The sequence below is a fragment of the Takifugu rubripes genome, chromosome 20 (assembly GCF_901000725.2).
Source record: "Takifugu rubripes chromosome 20, fTakRub1.2, whole genome shotgun sequence".
In the NCBI taxonomy this organism is placed as follows: Eukaryota; Metazoa; Chordata; class Actinopteri; order Tetraodontiformes; family Tetraodontidae; genus Takifugu; species Takifugu rubripes.
Window position 1 is genome coordinate 12289213 of NC_042304.1, and position 27938 is coordinate 12317150.

General features: G+C 43.5%; 2 protein-coding genes across 2 annotated transcripts; both read right to left on the bottom strand.

Annotated features, from left to right (window-relative positions):
* Positions 1-1542: 1542 nt before the first annotated feature.
* On the bottom strand, positions 1543-20594 carry kdm4b (lysine (K)-specific demethylase 4B). The gene is made up of 22 exons (XM_029828437.1): positions 20456-20594; positions 16598-17001; positions 16326-16501; positions 16047-16161; positions 15611-15804; positions 13373-13422; positions 12186-12289; positions 11380-11517; positions 8715-8911; positions 8161-8417; positions 7822-8072; positions 7599-7719; positions 6604-6764; positions 6253-6454; positions 5107-5183; positions 4968-5023; positions 4759-4867; positions 4375-4551; positions 3995-4171; positions 3590-3709; positions 3353-3445; positions 1543-3254 (listed from the first exon to the last, which is right to left on the bottom strand). Exons 2-22 carry the CDS (start codon positions 16973-16975, stop codon positions 2784-2786), a joined length of 3624 nt encoding a protein of 1207 aa, XP_029684297.1. The 5' UTR covers positions 16976-17001; positions 20456-20594; the 3' UTR covers positions 1543-2783.
* A 771-nt stretch (positions 20595-21365) lies between these two features.
* uhrf1 (ubiquitin-like with PHD and ring finger domains 1) lies at positions 21366-27844 on the bottom strand. The gene is made up of 17 exons (XM_011615027.2): positions 27697-27844; positions 26145-26307; positions 25716-25982; positions 25446-25597; positions 24985-25200; positions 24791-24906; positions 24373-24559; positions 24163-24286; positions 23964-24071; positions 23760-23864; positions 23567-23673; positions 23316-23478; positions 23087-23224; positions 22835-22931; positions 22520-22668; positions 22345-22443; positions 21366-22264 (listed from the first exon to the last, which is right to left on the bottom strand). Exons 2-17 carry the CDS (start codon positions 26295-26297, stop codon positions 22118-22120), a joined length of 2328 nt encoding a protein of 775 aa, XP_011613329.1. The 5' UTR covers positions 26298-26307; positions 27697-27844; the 3' UTR covers positions 21366-22117.
* Positions 27845-27938: the final 94 nt, after the last annotated feature.

A 27938-nucleotide genomic window follows, 5' to 3' on the forward strand; every position in this document is an offset into this window, starting at 1 on the left:
AAACAATCCAGTTGCACCAGACTGTGCAGCAATTGTGCTAACTAGACTGAAAAACAGCAGGCAAATGAAGCATTCAAATGTGTCTGATCTGGAGCTGATGGCCCCGGCAGCCTCCAGAGAATGTTAATGAAGACAGGTAGGTCGCCTGAATGTCCTCCGTCCTCCTCGGAGGTTCAGGGGCTGATGGCAGCCGAGTCATTACGGCCTCACGGCTCCGGCCCCGTGATTTACAAGGCAGAAGTGCAATAAAAGCTTAAGGCTGTAATGGAAGCTGTCATATCGACCGCCTCGTCAACATAATTACCACTTTCATCTGCATGCGGCGGCTGCATCTGCATTTACTCAGCTCCCTTCTCTGATGAGCCGCCTCAGCGCCATCCAGCGGGTCGTGGGTTCCAGTCTCAAGGACGTTACGGTGAAGACTGACCTTGATGGCTGCCACAACATTTAAACCCACAGGTGTGTGTGTGTGTGTGTGAGTGATTTCTGCCCCCACAAGTACAAATCAAGCACAAAATAATAAAATCCCCTCCCCCACATTCTCTCAGAACCAAACTGAACATTTTTATTCATCGTCTTCATGTTTTCTCCTTTAGTTTGACCTACTGAGTTCAGCTCGGGAACAAAGTCGTTAAAGTAATTGCCAAGTTGGCACATTCCCAGTTCTCTTCCAAAGACCCAGTAGGCACTTGAGAATTTTAATGTCCACCCTGATGCAGGCAAGGGCAACGGAGCCCCTGTGCGCACAGATACGAGTGTTTGAACACCCCCTCCAATTTTGGTGAACTGTCATCAGGTCACAGATTAAATTGCCCCCTCAGGCCGTCGCCTGCAGAAGAAAACAAACGGCTTCAAACCAAAAGAAGTCTCTGTTGATAAAAGCGCTTAAAACAGCTCCTTGTTTAAGAGGACTCCCTTTTATTCCTTGTCCTTCCTTGGTTTTAACCTTTCAAATGTTTTCACAGCGAGAGCAAATGTCGGAATCGCAGGTGTGACGTCAGTTGGCGTCGATGTGCAGTACTCGCCATCGCCACTGGGCGGCGACACTTTGGGGCAGATTAGTTTGTCATGTGCTTTTGTTTCCCCCCGGCATTTGTTGACGTTTTCTTCATTTGTTCTACTGGAGTTTAAAATTCCAAGCGGCAGAAAGCTCATTGGAGTAAAGCCGCGGAGCACGGCGGAGAACAAAGACTCTAAACTGGGACCTGTTGCTTCGGCGGACGTCAGGCGGGTCTCGGCCACAGCAGCTTCGTTTAATCAATAACTGAGAACCGAGTTTCCATAAAATACCCCAGGTTGCTCAAAGTAACGGCCCAAAATCGGTTTTCATGCCAACCAAAACACAGCTGAAGGTCAGTGGCGCAGCTGGAAACGCTCCGCTTTTCCTTTAATCTCGGGGTTATCAAAAAGGTAGAGGGGGTTCGTCACCATGGCAACAGAGAGTGTATTCTCCCTGGATATCTCGGATGCGAGGAGCGCCGTGAGCTCATCCGTTATGACGGGAATAAAGGAACACGCTAATTGACAACAGTGTGAGGAAACTCAGTTCATCAGCAGTTTAATAACACTTTAGCACCTCTGGACATTTCAAAAAGAAAACCGAGTAAAATTCTTTGACGTGTGAAAAATAAAAGGTTATTTAGAATTTGTACCCACCAGCTTTGGGAATGAATTTCATATTAATATATATATATATATATATATAAGGACACATCAATAGAAAATACAGACGACACAATTAATATTACACAATATTGATTTATACATCCATTTATAACCAAGACTGGTACAAAACCATTCCTTATTTTAGTGTCCCTACATATTAGTCATATTTGCTTGAGAACTATTATCTTTGTTTTAATGATAATCAGAAATATGACTGTAAAGATATCAGCAGAAAAACCAAGAGGAGAAAATTAAATATGAGTAACACCCACTGAAGTGTGAATTCCGAGGGTGCGGTAGAGGCAGTTTCCTTTCTTTAACCAAGCCAAGTCTTTAGTTCTTCCAAGTAGGAACCCTGAGAACCAAATGAACACTGACGTCAGTGGGAAAGGCTTCGTTACTACGGTGACACTATTCAATGCATCCTGCGTCCTAATACAAATACTCCAATATTCGACTCCGACATATAAATACTGCATTTCTCCACCAATACATGCCTTTTTTTTTTTTTTTTTTTTAAAAACTCATTCCCTCAATGTTCCTTCCTCTCAAACACAGCACAGCACTGAAAATATCCCGGAGGTGGACACTGACGTTTGGGCTCTTCCCGTTTAAAAGCCGCGTGGGGCTGCATTGAAAAATAGACACTTTGTTGCTGGTTGTGTGATTGTTGAGTAAAAGACAAAGAAATTAAGTCCATCAGCGCATCAACACTATATTTACAGTCCCAGTAATGAGCTTCCTGTGCAAAGCCGACAGGGGGGGGGGGGGGGGGGGTTCTCACCAAGGAAGTCCAACGAGGTATGAAGTCGGTACCACCGAAACACGAATGGAGAAAAGCGCAGCAGCTGGGGGGGAACCTCTGGGGAAATAACGAAAAAACAGAAACCACTTCCATCTCTTCAGCTGCTGCTTTATTACAGGCCAAAGCTTCACTGCAAATTCATTAAATAAAAAGTAGAAAAGGATCATGCATCAAGAGTGCTTGTGTCCTCCCGCTCCTGCTGACCCAGCCAGGAAACAGTTGTCACTCAGTAGACTCTCCTAGCTTACGTCCTGCCGGCTAGGCTCGGCTCGGCCCGGCCCGGCTCGGCCCGGACTATATCGGGGGATTGTTTTTAATACAGGGCTGCAGGCTCGTCGTCCTGAGGGAAATGTGCGCTGAGGAGCGTCTCCATGTAGGAAACGTAGCCAGTGCTTAGGATGTAGTTGTCAACCAGGTGCTGAGGGGGTGGAGGGGGGGAAGGAGAGGACAAGAGCGGGTCGGAGTTCAACATGGATTGAAAGGGGGTGGATTGTGGAGTCAGCATGGGGTCTGAGGTGGACGCTGGTGCCAGGGCGACGCTGGTGTCCATTTGGAAGCCTTTGGCTGCAGTTGTGCTGTGCTGGGGTAACGGCGTCGAGGTCGGGGGCGCATTAATACTGTGCTGTTCTGCCGGTGCCGTTACCGTCGATGTCCTCAGAGGGCAGGAGGGCTCGCCTGTCTCCGTGGCGGTTTGAGCAGGCGGAGCTGGACCTGAGGGCAGGCGGGGGCGTTTGGCTGCTTGGGCTCCGTCGGATGAGGGACCATCTTGTGTTCCAGGTATGGCCTGAAAACAAACAGCAATTTTAACTCCCTGGAAAACATGACGGCGTCAAACAAACGAGCAGCACTTTTCCGAGGGCCGGACGGGCGGCGTGGACTCACCAGTCTAGCTCGCACCCTCTTGGGCAGCTCCTGGTCCAGGTGATGGAGCTCCGAGGGCTTGACCATCTGCTGGCTCTGGTTTTGAAACTCGACCTGGGTGCAAACAGAAGAGTAACGATCTCAGTTCCCATTTTTCAAACGCTCCACACATTTACCACCGAAACACTCGATGTGCCCCAGAGGATATGTAGCAAAGAGGCTGCGCTCAGCCACAGCAGCAGCAGGTGTACAACTCACCTGGTAATAAATGTGGGTGTGAGATCGGATGTAGGAAGCATTGACGACCTGACCGTTAGGCATGGCGACAACGATCAGCTCCCCGACATCGGGGGGGCCGCTCCGCAGACAGTCGTGACTCTGGAGGACACGGAGGGGAGCCGTGAAGGTGGGGCAGATGGGGCGTAAACAGAAAATAACAGGACATTTTCTCAGGCTTTTAGTGACGTTGACATGAGACTTCATTTGTTTTTCCATTGCACAGTTGCGCTAATTGAATGTTAATTGAAAAAGCACCTGTTTTTGTTTTTTTTTAAAAGCATTTTTTCCAAGCTCCTTAAAGTTCATCATACTCGTGTTTGTACCAGCGTTTAAGCACAGTTAATGTGAAGCTACTGTTGTTTAATTGTGATATTAAACACTCACCAATATGTTTTCTGGATGCAGGTTGTCACAATAGGAGCCGTCGTCAAAGTTGACCTCGTAGAATGTCTGTGTTGCCATGCCGATGATGGTGCAGTGATAGTACCAGCCGTCAACGTTGCGACCGATCACCTTCTGGCCCAGGGTCATGCTCTCCGGCCCTTTGGTTATTCTCCGAGACTTTAGAATTTAAAGAAAAAGACCATTCAGATCAGGATCAAACAGACAATAACGAATCAGCAGTCTTGGGAAAACGTTATGAGTCTTTTAAACGTATATGTCTGTACATCCCTCTGTGAGCAGATTACACCAAGTACATGAATGAAATCCATTTTGATTGGCTACAAGTTACCTAAAAAGCTTAAATTGTGCTCCGCACTCACCCTTGATGGGACTTTTTTGTGTTTATGGCAGGTGACGGACACCACGTACGGCCAGTCTGCCGGCGTCATGGCGACTCCTGCAAGCTGAGCACAGGTGACGTGGAAGGAAGTGGCACATTTCTCCTGTGAGCACTGGATGCAGGCGCCGCGGTTCTGACGGTGGCACAACACGCACTTCTGCCATGGAAACAGGAAGCAGACTTTGGTTATTCGGATAAAAGGAACTTCCTTGTTTTGCTATTACAGTAGCATTTTGGTTAGAAACATTTCTACTGAAATGATGCGTTTAAGTGCAGGAGATCAGTGTCAGACTCCACTGAAGCAGTGACAAGATAAAAACAAAGATGGTGCTCTCCTGTAGATCCTTGAATCACACTTATTTACCAGATTCTTGCGGGAGTCGGGAACGGCGCTGACATCCACTGGCTGCCGGTCGATGGCATTGACAAAGCGAGCTTCAGGAACAGCGATGCCACAGATGACGTGGACCCACCTGGTTGAAGACGAGAGAGCCGTCACCATACTGCCGACAGGTGACTGAAGGTAGTGAGTCTACACATTCAGGTGTGCATGAGTGCTGGAGGAAAACTAACCGGTTGTCTAGAGTCATCTTCAGGGCTCCTCCTCGCAAGTTACAAAGACAACATTCCTGGATAAACACAAAAAAACTTTTGAATCTGAGCTCTTCCTCCTGCTTTAATAAGTCCAGATTCTATTGATGCTGCTGCTCACCACTGTCCACGCTCCTTTTGCACACCTTGAGCATGTCCAGGATGTTCCCACAGAATCAGGCTTAACGCCATAACAACCTGTAAAAAAGCAGTTTTTATAAACCAGATTTCTTTGGTGGATGCAATTATTGTCTTATACAGCATGAGCAGCCTTTAAAAACAATTTTTAAAATAACTGCTCATTTAACATTCTGCCTGCAAATTGATTTTATTGAACGGAAAAAACAAAACAAGTGGGACTAATCAGTATGGATCGATTAATCATTTCAAACTTTAGGATTGGCGTAAAGGTTTCAACCTTCCCTGTAAAACAAACGGAAGGGAAGCAGATGGACTGCAGGGCTGCCGTTTTTGACAGGAGTTCCTTCTGCTTCATTTCCTCTTATCAATTGTGCTGCAGCTCTCCTGGCTGAGCCCGGCTCATCCCTGGGTGACTAATGAGCTGGCATTTTGAGGGTACGCCCCACCTTTAAGGATAATAAGACCCCAGGAGTGAGTGAGAGTGCGTGCATGTGCAGGCAGACAGTGTACGTGTATCAAATCCCCCTGCTAGCATTTTGTAAGGCGTTCACTCCAATAATTTCAGTAACACTTCAAATTAAATGCCGTCGTGTTCGGAGAAACATTTTAAAACGCCCCAATTTTAACATTTGTCACCTGCTTTTCGACTTCTGCAGCAAAGTCCCAACCAAACATGCAGAAAACAGCGTGCACAGACTATTTGGTGGTACGTGCAGGGAGACCTGAACAGTGCTTTGGCAGCACCTCGGCTAGTTTAGTGCGAGTCAAGGAGAGTTGAAACAGGATGCCTGTGTGAGCACTGCAGCAGGAGAATTGAGCTGACGGGCTCCTTCACTGCTGATGCAGTTACGTCTGATCTTCTGTACCTTTTATTTTCCCAACTCCAGTCTCAGGGGACCAGAGGGAGAAACTGTTGTCAGTGCAGCGTTCCTGCCCGAGACGGTTTCTGAGAAGTACGCTGCGCTCGCAACTGCTAGTTTCAAGGTTCAAGAGATTCAAATGTAGAAATTTTGCTCCATTGCGAAAGTATCGAAAAATTTGGGCGCGTTTGTAAATCTGAGGAATCTCAGCCTCACTCAGTGTCTCTGCGACTGTTCTTGTTTTAATCAATGATGAAGGCACTTACTGGCATGAACCTGCATCTGGCAAGATGAGCAGCAGAGCAGGAGGCTGGTTCCATCCTCTCCGATGTGAGAGTTGGTGGGTGGAGGCTCAGAGTTGCAGGCGCCAACGCTGAAGCACATCTCAGGAATCAGCGGACGAGTCCGACTGCCGTGACGAGGGAAGGAAGAGAAGCACAAGCCAGAGGAAGTGGCGTCTTTTGATAGCTACGGGGGGGGGGGGGGGGTCAAAGAGAGAAATGATAGTGACTAAACAGAAGTACGGTAGGCTTTTCTTTTATGAAGCAGAACGAATCCCAAACAGCAGTTCGGCACTGGTTCTGAGCAGTGACTTTGTCCAAGGAGGTTCTGATTACCTGCGCGTAGGGATGGAAGAGTGAGCAGATCGCACAGTGAGGCTCAAGTGCAGCCACTGCCGCATTGAAGGCCTTCTCTGCCAGGAAGTTGGGGGACTGATTCTGCCACAGATGCTCCTGTTGCTTCATGTCGCTTTCCAGTGGTATGATGGGGGCCAGCTCTGAAGGTACAGGAGCAAACATGTTGAAGACAGACCGTTGGAAGCAGCGCCATCTTCAACCTGCTACCTTCTATTCAGATGGAGATCAATTAATAACATCAATCGATTAAATAAGTCAAGAGAAAACTACTAAAGTGATATGAGCAGTAATTGGAAATACAATCTGAAGCATTAAAAAAAAAAAGTTGGACCTTGCCAAGGACCAAAAACAGCACTGGCTGTTACAGACAACTAGAGGATTCCTCAGATCAGGGACATTAATTATGTCCCTGATTTTAACAGTACTGTCCCTGCAGCTATGGATCCAGTCTGTTGTTCTGCATCTTGTCTCTCTCTCTCCCCCTGATTCAACAGACCCTGTGTCAGGTCTCCTGCTGCTGATTTAAAGTGACTTTGAAAAGGAGCCACTGGAAGTTGAGAAGTCTGGGATCAATAATTGTCAGTCAGATTGAAACAGTGGTAAAGATGCCCTGCAGCCTCTATTTCACCAGCCCCACAGGGACCGCTCCACCCTTTTTTCTCCAGATAAAAAGAAAAGTCTTGACTTTGTGCAGCAATGAAGACAATAAATGTGATCAATTATGAATGATCAATGGAAGAACACAGGAGGAATAAAATACTAGGATGGCTGTGGGGTTCATTGAAAGATCACGTTTATTATAATCATCTTTTATTCAGTCAGAAAGCTCATTGCACCACTCACTTGTGTATTTTAATCAACGGAAGCAGAAACAACTTGTTCTTATCAAATATATATCTTCCACTTATCCTGGAAGTGGATGATTTTTAAAATCTGAAGATAAGATGCATTTGACTTGGAGAAAGGGTACCCACCTTTATCAGGAGCCGGGTCCTGCTTTAAGATGGACAGAGGGGAGCGCATGGGTGGCTTGCTGAGGGGGTGACGCCGGCTCTTCTTTACCTCTGGAGGCATCTTCATCTTAGAGAAGCCCGTCTGACCAAAGAGAAGCCAGTTATTAACGAGCAGCAGAACAAACTTCCTGAGTGAGTTGCTCCAGTAATCATTACTGCTGGGCAGCATATTTTACAAACATACCTGGGTGGGACTGAGATCCAGCTGGTTCTCTTGTGAGATCTGTTTTAGAGTTGGAGGTTCTCCCGCCTCCGAACCAAGATCCATATCCTCCGTTGAACTCTGAACGCTAGCAGTTGCAAACTGCTCAAACGCCTTTTCAAACCCAGTGATGGACGTATGGGTGTTCACGATCTTCTTCGGCTTCTTGTGCTTCTTATTGTCGATATTTTCCGTCAGGTTCGGAGGTTTGGCCTCAGGTTCTGGTTCAGGTTCTGGTTAAACAAAATAGCAGAGGCGGAGACGTGACGCATCACAGGAACAGCAACATCTTCACCTCGTCACTGCGACCCTCGTCCTTACCCTGGACAGCAAGCGTCTCAGCTTCTTTGGCGGCTGTCTCAGCAGCCTTCTGCTCCTCCTGCTCCTCCTGCTCCATGGCCTTCAGAGTCATCATGGCCTCTCTGGCCAAGCGCTCCTCCCTTTCCTTCCGCCGCTGGGCCTCGCGCTTCTCCACTTGCTGCTGGTATTCGGCGGCGTTCAACTCGATGCCCTCCCCTGCCAGCACCTTCACTTCCTCCAGCTTCAAGCGACGGAACTGCTTCATCTTCTGCATGGCTCTGTGCAAGGAGACGGGAATAAAAATGTTCAAACCATAAAAAAGGGTTTGTGTTACACGTGTCTGGGGAAATAATGGTTTTTTTTAAATGGTTTTGATTCTTTTGTTTTGGTTTTAAAAAACAAACAAGTTTCCATCTGTCTGGGAGGAAACTTTCCCCAACACCCTCCAACTACCATCTCTAATTCTCATCGCACTTCCTGTACTTTGAAACTTAGCCTACTTTGAAAAGTTTATAATGAACATAACAAGTATCAGAACTTTCACACTGAACTATTTACGCAACGTGGCTTCTCACCTTCGCAGGAGATTTTCTCGATACGTTATGCGCCGTTGCCTCCAGCTCTCCAGTTCTGGGCTGCTGAGTTTTGTGGGTTTGAGGTGATCCAGCACTGTGCTGTCTTTGCCCTGCTTCCATAGCTCATAGCGATCTGGCTGCAGGCAGCGCACAAACACATCCATGGAGATCTTCACCATGTCTTTACGACAGGAACACTAAAAAGTAAGAGGAAGAGTTGAATGCACCAAAATGAGGATTGGCCCAGGAGGAAAACAGATGGAAACTGTACTGTTTTCACTCATACAAGCATCCAAAGCCTCATAAGAGATTACGGATCAATTAATCATTTGCCGACTACAGGAAAGATGAGTGGCAGAACTGTTCAGTGGAACCACAGAGCTGAATATTAAACATCATATTTGTACAGTAGGAAAAAAATAAAAATAACACTGAATAAATGAAAACAAGGAGGGAGATGGAAGAGAGGGAGGTGGGAAATATTTTCCTTTGTGCTTTGCTTGCTGTTACATTCTGGCACATTATATCTTGAGCTGTGCAGAAAGTCTCTTGTTCAATTACTGGAAACACAATAGCTCACTTGCCGCTGCAAAACAATACCTCCAACGCATCTCATCGAGACGCCGTTTGATAGACAGAAACATTGAGAAATTACAGTGCGGTTGGGTGGGGTGCATGTGTGCGTGCGATGTTGGGTAGCACAATGAAGCCAATAGCAACAGTGGCAGCATGCCAGGATGCAACAAAGTAGTAAAATGAGAAACACTGGAGCTCTGCTTGACCGTTTATTATTTATTCATTCATCTTCTATTAACTGCTGCTTGTACCTAATCAGGTAATTAATTTGAACACTTTTGCGAGGACAGGATGCAGGCGTTCCAGCACATTTTCGAGTGATTCCTTATGTGATTGTCTGCAGTAAAATATGCCGTTTCATTCTTCACTGCACATAAAGGCTCTTTTTTTTTTACCATTGCTGACCTATTAAGAGATTATAGTGGTGGTTGCTATTGTCACGGACCAGCAAAATTCACAACCTAATGTAACTAGAGGAAAGAAGTAAATTAGAAATGTACAACGTCTAAAGGAACCATGAGCCCCTACAGTGTAAACGTACTCCTAATCAAACCAAATTGATGTAGCAAAGAAAATAAAATCTGTTTCACTATTTTGTTGCTACATCTGAAGAAGCTTCAGAGATTCAAATTCTACTGTTTTTACTTGAATATCCATCTGTCTAAATTTGTGGAGAATCTTTGTCCCTTGAGCTACAAAGTCCTTTTTATTTATCCATCAATCTATCTATTGTCTGTTTACAACCACTCGTGTACTTTTCCAAGTGGCTCAAAAGGCAGACAAGGTTACTGCTGCTGGGCAAACTGTCCAGGATGTAGACAGTCAGCAGAGCCAGACAGACTCCAGAAGGGTTATTAAAGTCTGGAATATCTATAGAAATAAAGCTAGTTTCAAGCAGGTGCAGAGCAAACGGGTTACTGACAGTGTTCCTACTTCCACACGGCAAGTGTGTGTCTGCTTGGTGAGACAGACAGATGGCTCAGCTGTATGGGGGCACGTACTTAAGAAGATATGAAACACGCCTAAGTTCAGCCTCTCCTCTTTCCAGTTGCGTGCTGGCAGCCCCCAAACTGTGACAAATTTGATACCGAGCTGCATCATTCGTCTGTTTTATTCTGACAATATGAACCTCTGTGGGGGCAAGGCCAGAGAGGGAGAGTTAACAGATGACTGAGCCAAAGATGGAGTGGACGAGAGGATGATGGATGGTGCCGCCTGTGTGTGTGATTCTTTAGCTTTTTTTTTCCAATTCAATACTTTACATTTTATTACGGGGAAAATTGCTGTTATACATTTTTCTCATTGGTGAAGCTTCTATCATTATGATATGTGGAACTTGGACTGTTGGCTCATACTAATAAATACTGACCCGACTGCTGTATTTATTATTTCAGGAGCAGCTCCTTAGCTGCCTTAAGGCACCGGGTGGAGTGTAAGGATGGAGCAGCTCAGACAGGAAGGGTGGGGCGAGACCATTTAAAAACAAATAAAAGGATCTTAAAATAAAGTCTAAAATGCAAAGGGAGCCAATGGAGGGAGGCCAGAATGAGGTGGACCGAGAGGGAATAATAGATCGGTCTCATCAGTCCAGATGTTTTCTCTCAGATTTATGTCTGTATGCAGTGCTGGTTGTCATTGGTTCAGCTCTGCTGGTCCAGTCTCCCTCTCTGTCTCTGTCTCTGACTGAGACGTTCCCTAAAGCACTGGGGTGGATGGAGGGATGACTAGAGAAGCCTGGGCTATTGGTTCTTAAGTAAAGATCGGCCTCATGGGTAAAGTCAGAGAAACCAAAAATATGTCAGAGATTAGAGGAGGGGAGTTTGAGGAGGACTAACAAATGACGAGCGCAGAGCTGAAGTGCAGGCAAGCAGAGAGAGAAAAGCCATAAAGTGGATTCATCTACATGCAGATAAACTAAAATAAATGTACTGAAAACCGATGCGATACAAGACTGGTGACAGCGACACCAGTCTCTTTCAATTTAGTCTCTAGGCAGCAATTTCAAATCATTTCTCCTCAGGGTTTGGTACCGACTCATTTAAAGCCCTAAAATGCTGCAGCTAAACACTTCTAGACTCCGTCGTCCTACCTGGGTAGCCATCTTGCCGTAGTCCACCCACCGCAGGGTAGCGAAGTTTGTGGACTCAGCGCAGTTGAAGCCGTGGTTAAAACCAGCGTGGTAGCCATAAGGAAACGTTACCATGAACTCGCCTTCGTTCTGAGTCACCTGTTGAATGAAAACAACAACATTTATACTCATCTAGGACCTAAAGTAGTCGTGCTCTGGCCATATATGTGAACAGTAAGCATCACAAATGGCGCCGACACAAAGGCGCCATGTGTAAACAAGGAAAGAACTTTTATCTTCTTTAAGGGAATGTTACGTTCCCTAAAACAACACTGCTCTATCTGCCTACCCCGGAGCTCTGCCTTATTCTGACAATGTTCAAATTGTTAATGTTAAACATATTTCTAATTTGTCAGCCTAAATACCTGAAGGTGGAACATTATTTTTTGTGAAAACTGCATCAGCGTAGTCAAGAGATGCAACTTGATCACCCTTATTCTAACACTCTGACAGGGAAATAAAACTAACCAAGGCAGATTCTGTGTGTGGCTGCTCTGCATTATGTCTTTTATCTATTGATTTGTGCGCAGGGGATTTTTATTGAGTACTACAAAGACCAAAAACTGACGCAATAGAATATTTTAAAACCCATTATACTAAAATCTAAAGAGGATTTCTAGTTTTGATAGCAGGTAAACAGTTTAACATGAGCCAATTGGAAATTATTTAATGAAATCTAGCAATTCAATGTATACTGTATTTTACACAAAAGGCTGCCAAAAACAAAAATATTCACTGTCAAAAACACGAGACGAGGGGCTACTTGCCCTGTCAAATGGAATGCCATATTTCTTCAGGATGGATGGAGATATCAGCGTCATCTTGTGGCGAAGGAATGCATCGCAGCCTTGTGAACTACCAGGAAAGAAGCCTGCAAAGAGGATGGAAGAGTAAGAAAAGCACAAGCAAATAACCCTACTTTTAAAGGCTTGAAAGAACCTTCACATGACCAATACTTAAAACTGGGCTGCTGTTGGTATGAAAGTGGAGAGCCTAAAAACTATTCTGCAAAATAATCCATCCATTTTGTAAAAAGAAAACAAAGAATAGCTTTCAGATCATCACATCCTGCTGACATTTTGGGTTTTCAAAGCCCTGGACTCTCTCTAAAACAAAAGCTCCCTCTTGGTCTGGCAGACAGAAGCCCAGACAGCCTCCGCATAATCAAAAGCAAGAATTTCTCCACCATCACTCTGTCTCCCACTCTTTAGTGCCTCTGCCCACTGGTGCCTCAAAGGGGGGTCCCGTCCCAGCCAGCGCCTGGTTAAAATTTAATGTGAACGACAGTATAATCGACACCTATTTCACCCTTCATTTTCAATGCATTGTTTTAGCCTCTGTTCCACTTTACAAAGCAAGAGCGGGAGGAAGAAGTCGTCTATTCTCTCATCGCCTGCCTGCTTGTTGGAGCTGATAAAAGTGAATAATGTGCCAGCAGAGCCTGAGTATTAATCCTCATTAAAATGCAGCTGGCTCTCCGAGCTCTCTGCAGAATGATATTAACTTAAAGACTTTATTCTGTCCTTTTGAGTTGGGAAATTAAGTTCCTGTCTCCAGTGCTGCACCCTTTCTCTCAGTTCCTCCAACAACTGTGCCATGATTAAAACTACGCTAATAGAAGAATTGGCGAGAGCAACAGATGTCAAATGTTTGAAAAGGTGCTTAAGTAACACTCGACTTGTCAGATTCTCCTCAGACAATCCTATTGATGCTTTTGGAAGAAGTCATTAACATTTGGCAGTCTGTGCCAACCAAAACTTTGAGCCACATTGTTGGTTTATACTTTAAGTAAACTATTCTTTAGATGGATAATAACGTAAAACAATACTGAAAGAGCAGTTTAAACATCTGACACACGTTTAACCACATGAATGTTGGTTTATCAGCGTGTCTACTGTACAAATAAGTGCCGAAGCATGAGCGCGGAGAGCTGAAAGCAAACACGGGGCCTCACCTTGTGCCAGCCTTTCCAACCTCTTGCCATGCTCGGGTGGGACGGAATACCTTCAGATAAAAAGGCAAATGTGAAACGTGTCTCAATCAAACTACTGCAAAGCATCAACAATAACACAAGAGTTCTGTTTTTCTTCCATTAAGAGCGGCTCATTTATCTTCATGGGCACATCGATGCAGGATGTTCTGGATGGGAGTCAAGAATACATTCATACAAAAACTACATGAACTTAACAATAAAGATGCTTTGTACAAAAAAAATCTATATATACACTCAATTTCTCCTTTTTTTCACTTTAAGCCACACATAGAACAATGTGCTGCCCTTTAAAAGAATGTTGTGCAGCTTCTTGAAAATGTAATCACTTGAAGGGACATTTCTGGAAAAGATGAAATGAGCAGTAAAGGGCAGGACAAGGAGAAATTAGTCCTTGGGGAGAGATGAGATCTTTCACTGCCCTCAGCACTTCCCATTTTACAGAAGGAAATTACCCATAACACCAGTCATGCTACTATCCTGCTCATTCTCTCCTTTTCTCATAGGTGAACACATTACATAAACCCCCAACTGTTCTGATCAAAGTGTTATAAGGTTGTTACACATTTGCTGCTGTTTTCTGTGCATGTCGTCAACATGGGTCGATTACTGCAACTGCAGATGGAAATGAAGCTCTTCTTGTTAGCATTAACTGGCCCATTTATGCTGTCAATAATGAAGCGCTAACCCGTCTTGCTACCTGTTATCCTGCAGAACACTGGGAGAATGTGGGAGAATGAAAGAAGGTGATCTGATCTGTTATGACAATGATCTTTATCACTTCAATTATTCCACCCAATTTAGAAACATCTCAGTGGCATCGGGTAATTAACAACTACCTTTACACCTTAACAAGCCAACTGACACTTGATAATGACTGGAAGAATAAAGAAAAAACAGTGTTACGGTGTAATACGCCAGAGCAAAGACCTTGAAAGGATAAGCGATGAGACGGTGCCACACTGCCCCCTGCAGCTAAAGCTCAGAGCTTCATGGCGGAGCAATCTTTCAGTGCATGTTCTTCCTGAGAGGATTACACCACTATGGCTGAGCAGAGGCTCGTATCTAGAGCAGCACATCTCACAATTTTGGTTAAGTAGGAATATAAATGCCACAATGTCAGACAATGAGCCACAATGTCCCTAAAGGTCTTAACATGTACACATTCTTGGAAAAAATAAATAAATCACAGACTGGATTATCATGAAAACATGTTTCTATGTGCAGCTAAAGAATCTACTTTGAAGAGACACAAAACTCAATTCATAGACATTAAAACTTGAGAAAGTCAGTGTTTTCCTGTCAGCGGTGGCTAAAATAAAAATAAATAAAAATCAGCCAATCGTTACACCTCATCCTACACATTCTGTCTTTAGACCACAGTTGCCATGACAACATGGCTGTCCCTTCTTTCTTTTGAGGAAAAAAAATCATGAATCTTAAAACAGAGCAAATGAAGGCTTGAACTTTTTTCTCTCTGTGGGCAACAGGATCATTTTCTGACAGCTGAATCCACAGGCTTTTGTCCCAGAAGAACAAATTAAACATGATTTACTTTATTTTACTTTAATTTCCTTTACTCGGAACCACTGCTATCATGTGTGCTCTTCCCTGTAAGACCACTGGCTGAACTGATAATTGCCCCTTTCGGGATAATGAAGAGTTTGATGTCAATACGGTTGGACATTGAAAAAGACTCAGCACTTCCAGTGATATGCCCAGGGGCTGGCTGAGAATGTTTCAGCAATTAAAAAAAGGGGGGGGGGGGGGCGAGAGGACAGGGACGAGAAAGTGACAGGTGACTCGGGCTTTAGTCTGCGACAGATTTCTGAGCGTGAGTGCAGCAGCAGTCGTCATTATGGTGGGAGAGGACACTGAAGGTGGCTGAGCTGTGGGGGGAGTTCACAAATGGCTCTGCAATTTCTGGGGGGGAGGGAGGGGGGGGGGGGGGGGGTCACGCTCCCATCAACTACCCAGGAGTACACCACTAAAATCTCAAAAGATATCTTAGTCAGTAAAACTATTGATATGATTTTGTTTGTTTTGTCTTCCTCATAGCAGCTAAAGAATCCTCTTTCTATGAGGAAAAAAATATCTAAAATTTACACTTTCTCAGTCAAACAAGAAGTTTGTCAAACACGTTTTGACAAACCAAAGGTGTGGATTTAATATGTGCAAATAAAAATATAAAATGCTATTTACCAGGACTTTGGCTGTCCAAAATGCAAATAGTTGATGCTGTAGAGGTCCATGTCCTCCGTATGCCAAGCAAATGTGGTCTTCCACATGCCAAAATAGAGGTAGGGAGTGTTGACACCTTCGATAACGATGCCACACTCCTGCTCCACCATATCCAGCAGGGTGTTGAGGTGACCAATGTTCCACTCTTGGATACCCTGGAGAATTGTTTTATTATTGTTATAAAAAATAAATCAATATTTAGGGTTGGCAAATTCAACCGATGTGGTTGAGGTTTTAATAATGTCCACTAGATGGCGCTGTTGTATCAAATATTTTCAATCAGCAACCAACAATCTTTTGTTAAAATATTTGAACTGTCAAATTTTCAGAATATGCATCCCTGGCCTACACCAAACATGTATGAATGATTAAATATCCACAGACTAAAACATCTTACCTCATCATAGATGGAGCCACTGACGTCAGCGCCATAAATGGGCGAGACGAATGTTAGGTTCTTCCAGTATTTCCTCTCGAGGTCATCAAAGTCTTTGTGTCGAGGAGTACAATACCTGAAAAGAGAGGCAGCCTTTTCACATGCTGAGGCAGAGTGTGGACCAGCCATAAATCTACTTTAACGTCCAACTTTATCGCTCCAAACTTTTGCATGTGCAGAGCAACTCACCGGTGTCACGTTACTATTGATAATGAACTGAGTGAACAGATGATAACTTACTTCTTACTGTTAGCCAGCTTGCGATATTCACCCACAGTCATCGACTTCTTCTGGATATTATACTGTGTGAACAGACCAGACTGTCCCGTCACCACCTGCATGATGGGAGCCGGGATCACCATGTCCTCGATAGTGTCGTAGGACTTCCTAGGCTTCCATCCCTCTGGGGGAATCACCTAAGGAAGGACAACATTTAATGCCTGGTGTCTTACAGTAACCTGCAGAAATACATACAATGAACTGATGTTCGTAAGTTATAGTTATAGTTTCACCTTTGCCAGGCCAGCTCGGTGAGCTCCTTGGCTCTCCATGTAGACGATGTACTTGGCAAAATTTCTGAACTCCTCTATAGTGGGCCGGAAGGTCATGACCTTGCAGCTGGGGTTTTTGGCACCCATTGGTGGTTGTGGAAGAGGTATAGGGGGTAACTCAGTACCTGGAGAAAGGCCCGGAGCTACATTTGGGTCTGCAGGCTGAGGCGGGAGTTTTGGAGTAGTGCCATACTCTGAGGTCACTGCTTTTTCAGGGGTCTCAGCTATGGCTGGTTCCCTGGTGAGAATCTGGTCTCGGACTGGCTGCCCAGAGTTCAGGAGCGACATCCTAGCTGGGTGAGGGGTCCCCATCATATCCGGGGGTACTTCAGTAGCCATGGGTCCTTTCTGGGTTGCAGGTAAATCTGGTAGGGACAGAACATTGGGTCAATAACCCTATGAGCAACAGGGTTAGGGTTAGGGTTAGTGTCTGCAGATACATTCTCATGGTTTGCAGAGCATTATGCTGTGGCCGTAACTCTAAATTAGTTTACATTAGCCCTCTGCAGCAGTCAACAACAAAAGCAGAACTTCTGCAAATGTCACTGCCGAGTTCAAGCACGATTCCTGTTTAATTAACTGATTATTACTGTTTCTGACTTTATACTTTACCTTTTCAGAGCATTAATCTAAAATTCCAAATCTGTCCCTCTCACACTACTGTAAATGTGAATAGTTAAAGTGGTTGGTGACAACACCAAATTGGAATGTTTGTGTGTGAGGTGCCAACAGCCTGGGCCACTGCTCCCTGACTGGCTCTTATCTACGTTTGTATCCTGATGAACTCCAGGTCCCCAAGGACAACACGTCCATAAATGCTGTGACATTAAGCTAGTAACACAATAATATCTGGCCCGCGAGATCATTTTACATTTATCTATTGTTATTGTTATTAATGATCCGGCGTTATGAAGCGCTGATAACAAACTACAGATCCCATAATGCAGTGCAACGGCTGTCTTCCCTTGTTCCGTACCTGTGAACATTCTCACATCATTCAAGTTAAGCGTATGTTAACATTTGCAAACCTATTGTAACGTCAAACCTTGTCCTTAACAACGGCGGAAAGAACAGTTGATTCTGAATACAGAGCCTTTCAAAGCCCGGTCATTTACGGGGGGGGTTCTGAAGAACCGTATGCTGAAGGTGAAGCAGATGTTGGCAAATGGGAGCCTGAGCAGAAATACAGCTGCTGATCCGGTTTGAGGGGTTTGATAGAAGGCAAACTTTGATTTACATTTCCTGGGGGTTTTTGGACCATGCTCATATTTTGAATTTGTTGGATTTTGACCGGAACATTTTTGTGAAGAGCAGAAATACTTAAAGATATTTAAAGTTTAAATAGTTTAAACTTTGAAAAATGTTTTGACTTCTGTGGAAAAGCATCATTTTAAATTTTTTTATGTTTTTTTTTGCAGCATGTTCGTAGTTGTAACTCTTAATTTTGACAAGAAATATACAGTGGGACCTCTACTTATGAATTTAATTCGTTCCCGAAGTTGCTTCGTAACCTGAAAATTACGTAAGTAGAGACGCGTTTTCCATGTAAATGCCCTAATCCGTTCCAAGCCCCCAAAAATTCGGACATAATTTTTTTTATAAATCATAAAAATGCATCAAAACATGTAACAAATACATGTTACAATTAGATCACCGCACAATAAATGTAGGAATTCAGTGCAAGGCTTCTCCAGGAGCAAAATGAACTTTATTACAGGCTAATTTTATATTAGCCGTTATTACTAGCCATGAATGTTAACACTTGTGGTAACACCGCCATCTAATGGACAAACATACGAACACCCACAATAAATAAAAGTTAAACGAAGGCGATGCACACAAACTTGTACAGATTGACGTCCCTCCTAGCCAATGGGATGACAGGAAGATGCTAGGCGATAGCCAATGACAGAGCAGCTACAAGCAGGTTTGTGTTCACTAAACTCCGCGAGTTGCAAGTAGCAGCGGTAGCGTATTTTTGACCTTCGTATCCTGAAATTTCCTTCGTAACAAGAGGAAATATTTTCCCATTGAGACGCTTTGTAACCTGAAAAATTCGCATGTAGAGACGTTCATAAGTAGAGGTCCCCCTGTATTTATCTAGAGCATATTACTGTAGACTAATATTCCTGTCTGTTTTTATTCTTATTCATGTTCGGAAACATTTACTTTTAGTGTGGTCAATAAATGTTTATCCTGTTCGGCCCACAACCTGCTGCTCCACAGCATGGAGGACATGCCAGGAGACCGGCTCTTACACCCGGAGAGCCGGGCCGAGATGAGCACATGCTGGCAGTGGGCTGGTTCTGCTGCACCATGGTTCTGGTGGTTTAAGGGCTTGCTATCAACACATGTAGCTGTACTTTAATCAGACACCTTTAATCCTGACTGTTAATGCTGTCAGATGTAATCGCTTGAGTAAGATTCGTTTGTCATTTTATAAACACCATTCTACTCATGATAAATGGCGCGTATGTGTTTATCCATTCATGTAAAGTGCTGGTCAAGACTTGTGAAAATGAAGCGCTTGAATCCTGACTCTTAGTCTTAATGCTGTGGTGTAGGCGGCTCTACACTTTAGTCATGTTCCTCAAAAGTTGAGCAAAGCATTTGGCAAGAATTGCACAATAGTATTGATTATAAAACTTTTCTACGTCCTACAACAGGTGACTGGGGTCCCTCTTTCTGCAGCCATACATTTAATTTTAATATTTTTATTTTTATTTGAGGGTGGCACTCGAGAGAGTAGGTGATGGGCTATGATTCGGGTCAGAGAGTCTAGGCCGCTGCTATATTGGAGGTATATAGCTGTGACTATGGTAAGGTAGTCATAAAGGGACTTATCTCCTAAACAGTGGTTAAACAAAGGGTAGATGTTCTTGGGGATCATAGGCCCCCTGGCTTTGCTCCTTCCAGAATCAAGAGACTTAATCATGTGGATCTTGATCTCTGTGTCCCCCCCCCCCCCCCCCCCCGCAGCGTTTCTGGACTTCAGCTGGTAGGGCTTCCATACAAGTTATGTGTAATTCACTGCAAGCTAATAATAATATTAATATTGCACATGTTGTCACTGCAATTACTACCAACCATTCACACGAATACAGAGCAAATAGTCGGTTCAAAGTTATTTGCACAAACAGCCCGTAGTGCTGCAACTAGCAGAATATTAACCTTGCAAGCCGAACTAAATAATGTTTAACGTTTCGATTTCGTCATCATCAACTTATAACCGCACAGCAAACAGAAAGTCCTTTTTTAGAAGGCAGGTCTGGGCCACCAAGAGGAGGAAGCAACATGAACCCCAGCTGTCGGAACACAACAAAAAGGGCCTGCATGACCCATTTAACTCTGCCTGGGGCCGGTATCGGCTAATGCCCCACAAACTGTGTCTAATCTCCACAAAAGTTAAATTGTTCACTTGGATAGTGAGAGTAAAATGAGGCTACTTGGCGATCAGGTGGCTGTTTTTGCTAGCGAGGACGGCGGTTTCGCACAGCTGCTATTGGCTAATGGTTAGCATTTCATTTAAGGTGACAGTGAAGATAGGCTTCAGATGCGTGTTGAATTGAAAACAACGTCGAATGCACGTTCACCTCTAAATAATTCGAACAAATTAGTATCAGCGAGTAATACACCTATTCCCATCACCCTAACGTCACACAACTTCCCCCTACCTTATCGCCTGAGAGCTAACGTCAATGCAGCCACCTCCATAGCTGCACCGAGACCAAACAAAACATTGACGACGGACACCACAAAACAACAATTACTCCAAATTTCGAACACCAATGAAATTAAGTCCTGGGTGGCAAATCTTACCTCCTGCAGCAACGACTGTCTTTAATCCGTTCTTGTTTAATCAATTTGGCTGGTTAAAAAAAATGCAAGGATCTGTGTTCATCTCGCTTAAGCTAACTGATGCTACACCGAGTTACACCCCATTCAAAAACGCGGCTTCGTGATTGGCTTAGCTTTGTATACGAGTTCACGTGGTCACAAATCTAAGAATGTGATTGGTTCATCCGGTGATCGACACACAAAACAACCAATAGAAATGATCTTTACTCCCTAGCTTTACATCTATTGATTACTTAATTACTCGATATACACGTCTCTCACGTACGCAGTACCGGGTCTTTTTCCTTCTTAAATATGTCGCGTATAGAAAAAACAAACCTATCAAAATTACCTTCAAAACACATTTAGCCAAAATGTCTTTAGGGGTTTAGGCTAGAAGGCAAGAACCATGATATGGTTACTATAATATGCAGAACCGGGCATTTAAATGGGCCGCCAATAAACGTCCAGTGCGGATGAAGTCAGGTTAATTTCAATAAAAAACATGACACAATTTTTCATTTTTTATTGAGTAATACTGAAAATGTATTAACAAATCTTTGCACAATACATGTGCGAACAATTCTGAAACTATCAAGACTAAAACGGCTAAAAAAAGGGGGGGGGGGGGGGGAAATTATACAATTTCAGAAAATATACATTTCCCAGCCTTTGCAAAGGTTTAATCTGTAGGAAGTCAACGCTGGCATTTCTACACACTGCTGTTGGAAGACCATGTCACGACAAGGCAACAACCATATTTTAAAAAGGTGAAATTTCTGCATAAAGTAGGAAATATCCTTGAGAATTCAACTAGATGCCAGCATTTTTCCAAGAGTCAAAACAAAAGATGGAAACGTGTTTTTCAAATGGCAGTAAGGGAAAAACGGAATCATGTTAATTACAAGTTTTAATTCTTAACAGAGAATACAAAGATATTAGATTTGGTTAAGGCCTGGAGATTGTTCCCACTGGGGTTTTATGACATCTATAAGGTAAAATGGCTTCAAGAGCCTCTTATATTTATCTTTCCACATAGCAAATTTGTAACTCACAAACCATTTCTGACAAAAGGCATTAACGGTATTAATGGAAACAGCCAAAAAAAGAAGGCAATCATGTTCGACGACACTTCTCCCAAAGACACTTTTAGCGATTTAGAATAAAGATGGTCTGTTAAGCATCATCTACAATTTGGTTTCATGTCAGTGCAAATTAGAAAGCTGATAACAGTTTGCCAACTCAGTTTGAATGAACGTGTACAAGTTGAGAAAATAATTGGCGGGGCAACAAAAGCCACAAGTTAATTGTAAATTGGGGAGTGCTAAACATGGAGGGATTTAAATCAAAAGTAAAATGCATTTTACTTTTTCAAAAACATTAGTAGAAGTTAATGGAACAAAACGAAACACTGGCGAAATTTACCGGAATAATGGTTTAGATACAACGTCAACTTTCCATTTAACATTAACTACACATTATGGCAGATCTCATGTAAAAGTGGTAGCACCGAGTCCTCAAAATTGTAGTTTTTAAAATCATAAAAAATATATTAAGAGAAACTGATTCTTTATTGCCTCTACTGAAATTCCCCTTACAGTTTACGTCAGGCATCCACATGACCTTTGCAGACAGGACCCACGATCATCGCCCGTTGTTGTATCCTGGGAACAGCTGATTTAGGATGTCTTGCAGGGATTTGTTGACAGCCATGGAGTAGTTTTTGCCCAGATCATGCCGGCACGCAGGGCAGGTGTATACCTCCGCTTTGAAGGACCTCTGAAGGCATTCCTGGAGTTTAAGTAATGAAACAGCGTCATCAGCATGTACTCCGCTGATTGTGCGTAAACACCAAGTGGATGGTTTCTCACCCTGCAGACATTGTGTTGGCACTCTGTGGTGATGGGCTGATCGACCACTTCTTGACAGCAAATGCAGAGGAAAACTTCTTCAACTTTGCTCAAGAATTTCTGGAGAAACAAAAGCAAAGCGTGTTAGGACATTTGTGAAGGCCACACGGATGTGAAGGTAAGTCGCCATCCTCACCGGTCCCAGTGACAGTGACTGCATGGCTTCGTCCCACACTTTTTTGTTTGCCGTGTCGTTCTTTATCAGCGCCTTCTGTTCCCTGGTAAGTTTGTACTCTTCCACTTTTACTTTCTTAGGAGTTTTGGCTGGTGAACTCTTGGATGATTCTGTAAAAGAAATGTAACTTTACTAACAAAAACAGAATTAAATGTGGAAACATTCCATGTAATGCTAAGTTCTTGACTCATCTTTGAAAGTCTAACATTGGCTACCACACAGTTTACACAAATCATAACTAAGGTGAGGACAAGAAAGTACTCCACTCATCATTACCTTGAGATTTTCTCTTCCTCTTTGCTTTACTGGGGGTTCCTTCCTCCACTTCGACTTCGTTTTTGTTCTCCTTTTCTTTTTGATAACCGGCAGGATACTGTAACAAAGCCAGGCTCAAATCAATACTGGCATTTTATTTTAATACCACAAACTACCACATAGACTTTTAGTTTGGCTCCAAAAGCTGCAACGGCCTGTAAAAAGATGCTACAGGGGACGCTGATTTGGATAAAGTAGCCCCGTCAGCCTTACCTGCATGATTAGGCCCAGCTTCTTGATGCGTTCTTTGCCATCTCTGGTCCACGGTGCCGGTTCATCGTCATCTCGTTTCAGCAGATACCTCCAGACCAAGAAGCCAGACTTCCCTTTCTCAGGCCAGTACTTCACCACCTTGAGGAAAGCAGAGATAAGGTATTTAACTTTAAACACATCTCATCGACCTTTAAGGGATCAGTGTAACAGTTCAGCCTTCCCCTCTTACCTTGTAGATTCCGTCGTATCGATTTCCTTCCTCGGGAGCGTATTTACTGTGCTTCCGACCTTTGCAGCTGCGCACAACCCGGACGGGTTTGCCATCCTTCCAGTTCTTTGCTTCTGCTCCAACTTTGTCATTGACAGGAACATTACAGTTAAGAGCCAGGGCGCTATAAAAAAACAGCATTTACACATTAGTGAATGTCGCCCTGAGTAAAGGTAAAGTTTCACTTCATTCAAAGGACTGTGACACCATACCGATTCATGTGAGTAAGTGTTTGATCACATGACTGCTCGGCTGTCCTTTTGTTGCCAGAAAGATCTCGGCCCCCCGAACCAGTGTAAGTGAATTCATTACCATCATCCTAGAAACACAATTAGTATAAATGTCATAAGAAACAAAAGAAAAAATGACTGACTTCCAAGGAGAAGGATTTGGCACAACACCCACCACATCATCCTCATAGCCTCCAGCCAGGACCAGAGAATAGGAACCATCATTACTCCTCCCATGAATACCAGCTACATGCGGACGGTGGACACCGGATTCACTGACCTTTAGAACCACAATAATTTTTTTTTTTTAAAGATCTTATTGCCAAAAAGAGGGTCACAAGTTTTTTGTTTTTTTTTAAATCACATCTGCATGACTAACCTGAACCCTGAACTTCCATTGGGAGCCAACAGGAACGCCTGGGATGGGGCCGTAGTGATTGGAGGGAACAATGGTGCACTCCTTGGTTCTACCAACACAGGCCATTCCCTAAAGTGGAAGACGCACGTCATTTTCATCCATAATTACCTATAATATAGCTCAATCAGAATGGTGACTAAATATATGCTTCAAGACTCACCTTGCCCCAGTCCCTCTGGCTGGAGGAGCTAGCCGAAGCCATCTTAGATTTCTTCTTGCTTTCTCTCAGTTTCTCTCCAGCCAGCACAACCTCGCTGGAGTCATTGCGACAGCCCGGACAATACCTGAGAATATGCGACAGGCACGCTATAAACAGAGTGAAGACAAACACGAACCAACTGATAAACGAAATGTGTTTTGCCCCACTGACCAGTCCTCGTCTTCAGGGATGGAGGTCAGCGGAGGGTTCAGGCAGTAGATGTGATAGGCCATGTCACACTCGTCACACAGCAGCTGTTTGTCTGGATCCTGCTTGATGCCACAAACCTTGCAGTTGCACGAGCGACAGGTGACATTTGGATTATCCTTACAGTCCTTGCACTCGGGGCCATTAGATCCTAGAGAACACAGTCAACAGAATAAATTCATTTTAAAAATGCAGAAAAATTGCCTGAAGCGTCAATAATAGTAACATCTGCACAACTTGTAGTTTTAGAGCCTTGTTTAAGGGAAGAAAAAATAAATAAATAAATATATCATCCAAAAGATTACACTTATTCATCACTTATGTTACATGTTTGATTTCAATTGTTTACACGTCATATCTATGGAAAAATTCCTTCACATACTTTTTAGCGGACTCTCAGATCCAGCTGGAACGTCTCCAAGAGACCCAACCTCTTCAATTTTGTAGATTTCAGTCAGGAAAATAATTCGACAGTCATTGAGGGAATCACCTGCATCGCTACAAGTGAACAGCAGCATCCTTAGCCAAAATGCACAGGGAACGGTGCGGCTTGATACAGCGAGTTAAAATACTAACCCGAGGATGATTTTGGCATAGATCTCTCGCAGGGTGCGCGTCTCCCTCTTCCTCTGAATCTCGGCATCGTACCAGTAGCCACGCTCCTTGGGGTCATCTGGATTGTAGTTGACCATGACAATCATTCCTGATTCCAGCTGATGCCACTGATACACTGTACGGGCCCGGGGTCGCACATCCTTGCCGAGCAACTGAATGACTCCATTCTCTGGGTAGCTGTGGTAATAAATAGAATAACTAATGTCAAAATCGATCAATGCTTTAAATGGTTGATGTCTTCAAATTCATGTCTTACGTAAAACACTCTAATCTGCCTTGCAGCTGAAATGTGATTACAGCATATCTAGTGTGCCAGTAGCCTTATTGTGCAACCAGGATGTTCAGCTACAAAATAAATCAAGTGTGCATTTATACAGTCAGAAAAAAAGAAAAATGTTTTTTTTAAAAAAGAAAATACTTACTCTTCAAATTTAACATGGTAAAATATCTCTTCCTCGGCTTCTTCCTCACCAGCGCCCTCTTTTGGGGTCTTTGCCATCTTTGTTACGTTCACAATCTGGGCCTCAAACCATGCCCCCATGTTAAGGTCCCGTGCGTCTATGAGGTCATTGATCTTTGAACAGAGAAAAATGTCTTGTGTCTCTACAGGTTCACAAAAAAGCATTACTCTATCTGCAGTTTGAAGTGACAACAACAATTATTTAATCCCAAAAACTTTTAGAAATATCCACCTTGTAGAGTCCAAACCCAGGATCAACCAGCTCCGGGGTGTTTGTCTGGGCAGACGTGCCGGCAGTCTGACCTTCGACCTCACCGTGGGTCGAGTTCTTGTCGGACTCACTCTGGGTGGAGCCACAACCCGAATCAGAATCAGAGAGTTCAGCTTCTTTGTCCTTGTTTTTGTTTTCTTCAGTAGGGGGCGCTTTCTGCCTGACAAGCAGCTGCACAATATCATTCAGGCCCACGTTATAGTCGAAAATGGTATGGCCGTCCTCCATCTAATGGAAAAAAAATAAAAAAAATAGGACAATTCATTCTAGCTACAACTCTCACTAATATTTCATCCCTAAACAAGACTGGAGTACTTTAAACTGAGCATTTACAGATCTAAAAGGGCCGTTTTATGAAATAAAAAGTAGATTTTAACCCCGCCGGTTCACCTGCTTGCCACGGTAGAAGAGCCTCTGCCTCTCTGGTTCCACTTTAAACAGCTCCATGATTTTTTGGCGCAATTCATCCACTTTGGTGAGTTTGGACAAAGAATCCACCCGGTGGGTTTCCTTCCCATCCATTGTGCGCACTTGAATCCACATGGCAGCTGCTCTGTGTCAGGCCAAGAACATACACCAGTTCTCATGGTTAATGTCTTTTAGATGCTACAACTATTTGTACCAACCACAAAACACAAGAATAAAATTAACATGTTCCTTTGATTATTGTCAACATCAGGTTAATTTGAAACATTCTACACTTTATTAACAAAAGTCAGGCCATTAAATTCTATGCTTGTTGGAGTGGGTGACATGTGGAGACTTGCAATTATTTTTAAATAACAACATTTCCTTTACTGTCAGTAAGACAGTTGAATATCATCACTAATAAACCTCCCCATCTTGATATAATTTATTTTGAAACCTTGGTATAGGATTGGTATTGGTCTCATTTTCATTCAGTAAACTTTCGGTATGAGTGAAGGCAGGAGCCCGCCTAATAAATGATTTTTAAAGAGCCAACTGTTCACTGTGGCAGAAATATGAGTGCATTGTTCATTGTGCTGCTGTCAGAACTTGGCTGTCATTTGTATAGGATCTCACAAAGGGAGGGATCTAGCTTATTTAAATACAGTGCGGGAAAATGGGCTGCAGGCCACTCCCAGTTCTTTTAAAAAGCAAGCACATCCGGACAGGAGGGAGCGCTAGCTAACAATGTGCCTTCCTTCCATGACAATAAAACACGCAGAAATGCTACATTGTAAACAGCCTTTGATCGATGATAAAAAATGCAAAGATCATCTTATCCAACAGTGCGCACCACGGTCACCCATTTTCGCATCTACGCTCCAAGCTCAACCAGGAAAAAAAAAAACTAAATACCACGGATCAAAACACCACTACCACCATCGAAAACAAACTACAGCCGCCCACGCAAAATGAGTGACGAACGAAGAGCTTTTTTTTTTTTTTTTAAAGAAAAAAAAAAGAAAATGATCATTTCCAAACACGTGCAAAAACAAGAGCGCCTCGCAACAAACAGACGAGCGTGGCAAATATAAAACCAACTGTGTTGGAGCGCGTTTGTTTTGTTTTCGCGGAGAGCAGTGTTGGACCAAAGGGATTTGAACCGTCACCATGTGCTGACCTGCTTCTGCTCCAGATAGATAAACAACTGAAAACAACGCTCTTTAACCACCCTCACCACCCACTCCTCAATGCACAGGAAACCACAAAACATTGTTTTCCAAAAAGCTTTCACTGTTCTGTTATGGTGTAAAAGAAACCGACGTTTTGTACAACGAAAGCTCCTTCGGTGGCCAAAAGCAGCCAGGATTTAAATTAATATTGGAGTTCCCACAGATCCTGATGCGGTTTTTTAACTACACACTAACGAGGTAGGACTTGGCAAGTTAGCCAACCGTAGTAAGCTAGCTTCTGAGTAAAGATATCAATGAAAACAACTTTGAAAGTCATTCAAATGCAACGCGAACACGTTTACCTGTTTGTTCGTCAAAGAGGAAAATGTAAACTTGCGTTTCAGAAATTTAACGCACGTTTTCCCCAAATAACTTCTTTAGAGGGCTGGCACGACCAACTATGCCTTGTTGGAGATCGATCAATGAGTTATTCTTTAAGACTTTCGTTCCCCGCCTCTTTGAAAAGTCAGGCCAGTAATTGGTTGAAATAATTTAAGCATGTTAAGATTATTGGCTAAGTGAGCTGTCAATCACGTTTGTGACT

Excerpts from the sequence above, each read along its gene's own strand:
- kdm4b (XM_029828437.1), bottom strand. The coding sequence starts at position 16,975 with ATGGCTACTGAAGTACCCCCGGATATGATGGGGACCCCTCACCCAGCT. Across the intron at positions 15,805-16,046 it reads GTGGCTCCATCTATGATGAG|GGTATCCAAGAGTGGAACAT; the intron begins GTAAGATGTTTT and ends ACAATTCTCCAG. Across the intron at positions 13,423-15,610 it reads TTTGGACAGCCAAAGTCCTG|GTATTCCGTCCCACCCGAGC; the intron begins GTAAATAGCATT and ends TTTTATCTGAAG.
- uhrf1 (XM_011615027.2), bottom strand. The coding sequence starts at position 26,297 with ATGTGGATTCAAGTGCGCACAATGGATGGGAAGGAAACCCACCGGGTG. Across the intron at positions 25,983-26,144 it reads TCTTCTACCGTGGCAAGCAG|ATGGAGGACGGCCATACCAT; the intron begins GTGAACCGGCGG and ends TTTTTCCATTAG. Across the intron at positions 22,444-22,519 it reads AGTCACTGTCACTGGGACCG|AAATTCTTGAGCAAAGTTGA; the intron begins GTGAGGATGGCG and ends TTGTTTCTCCAG.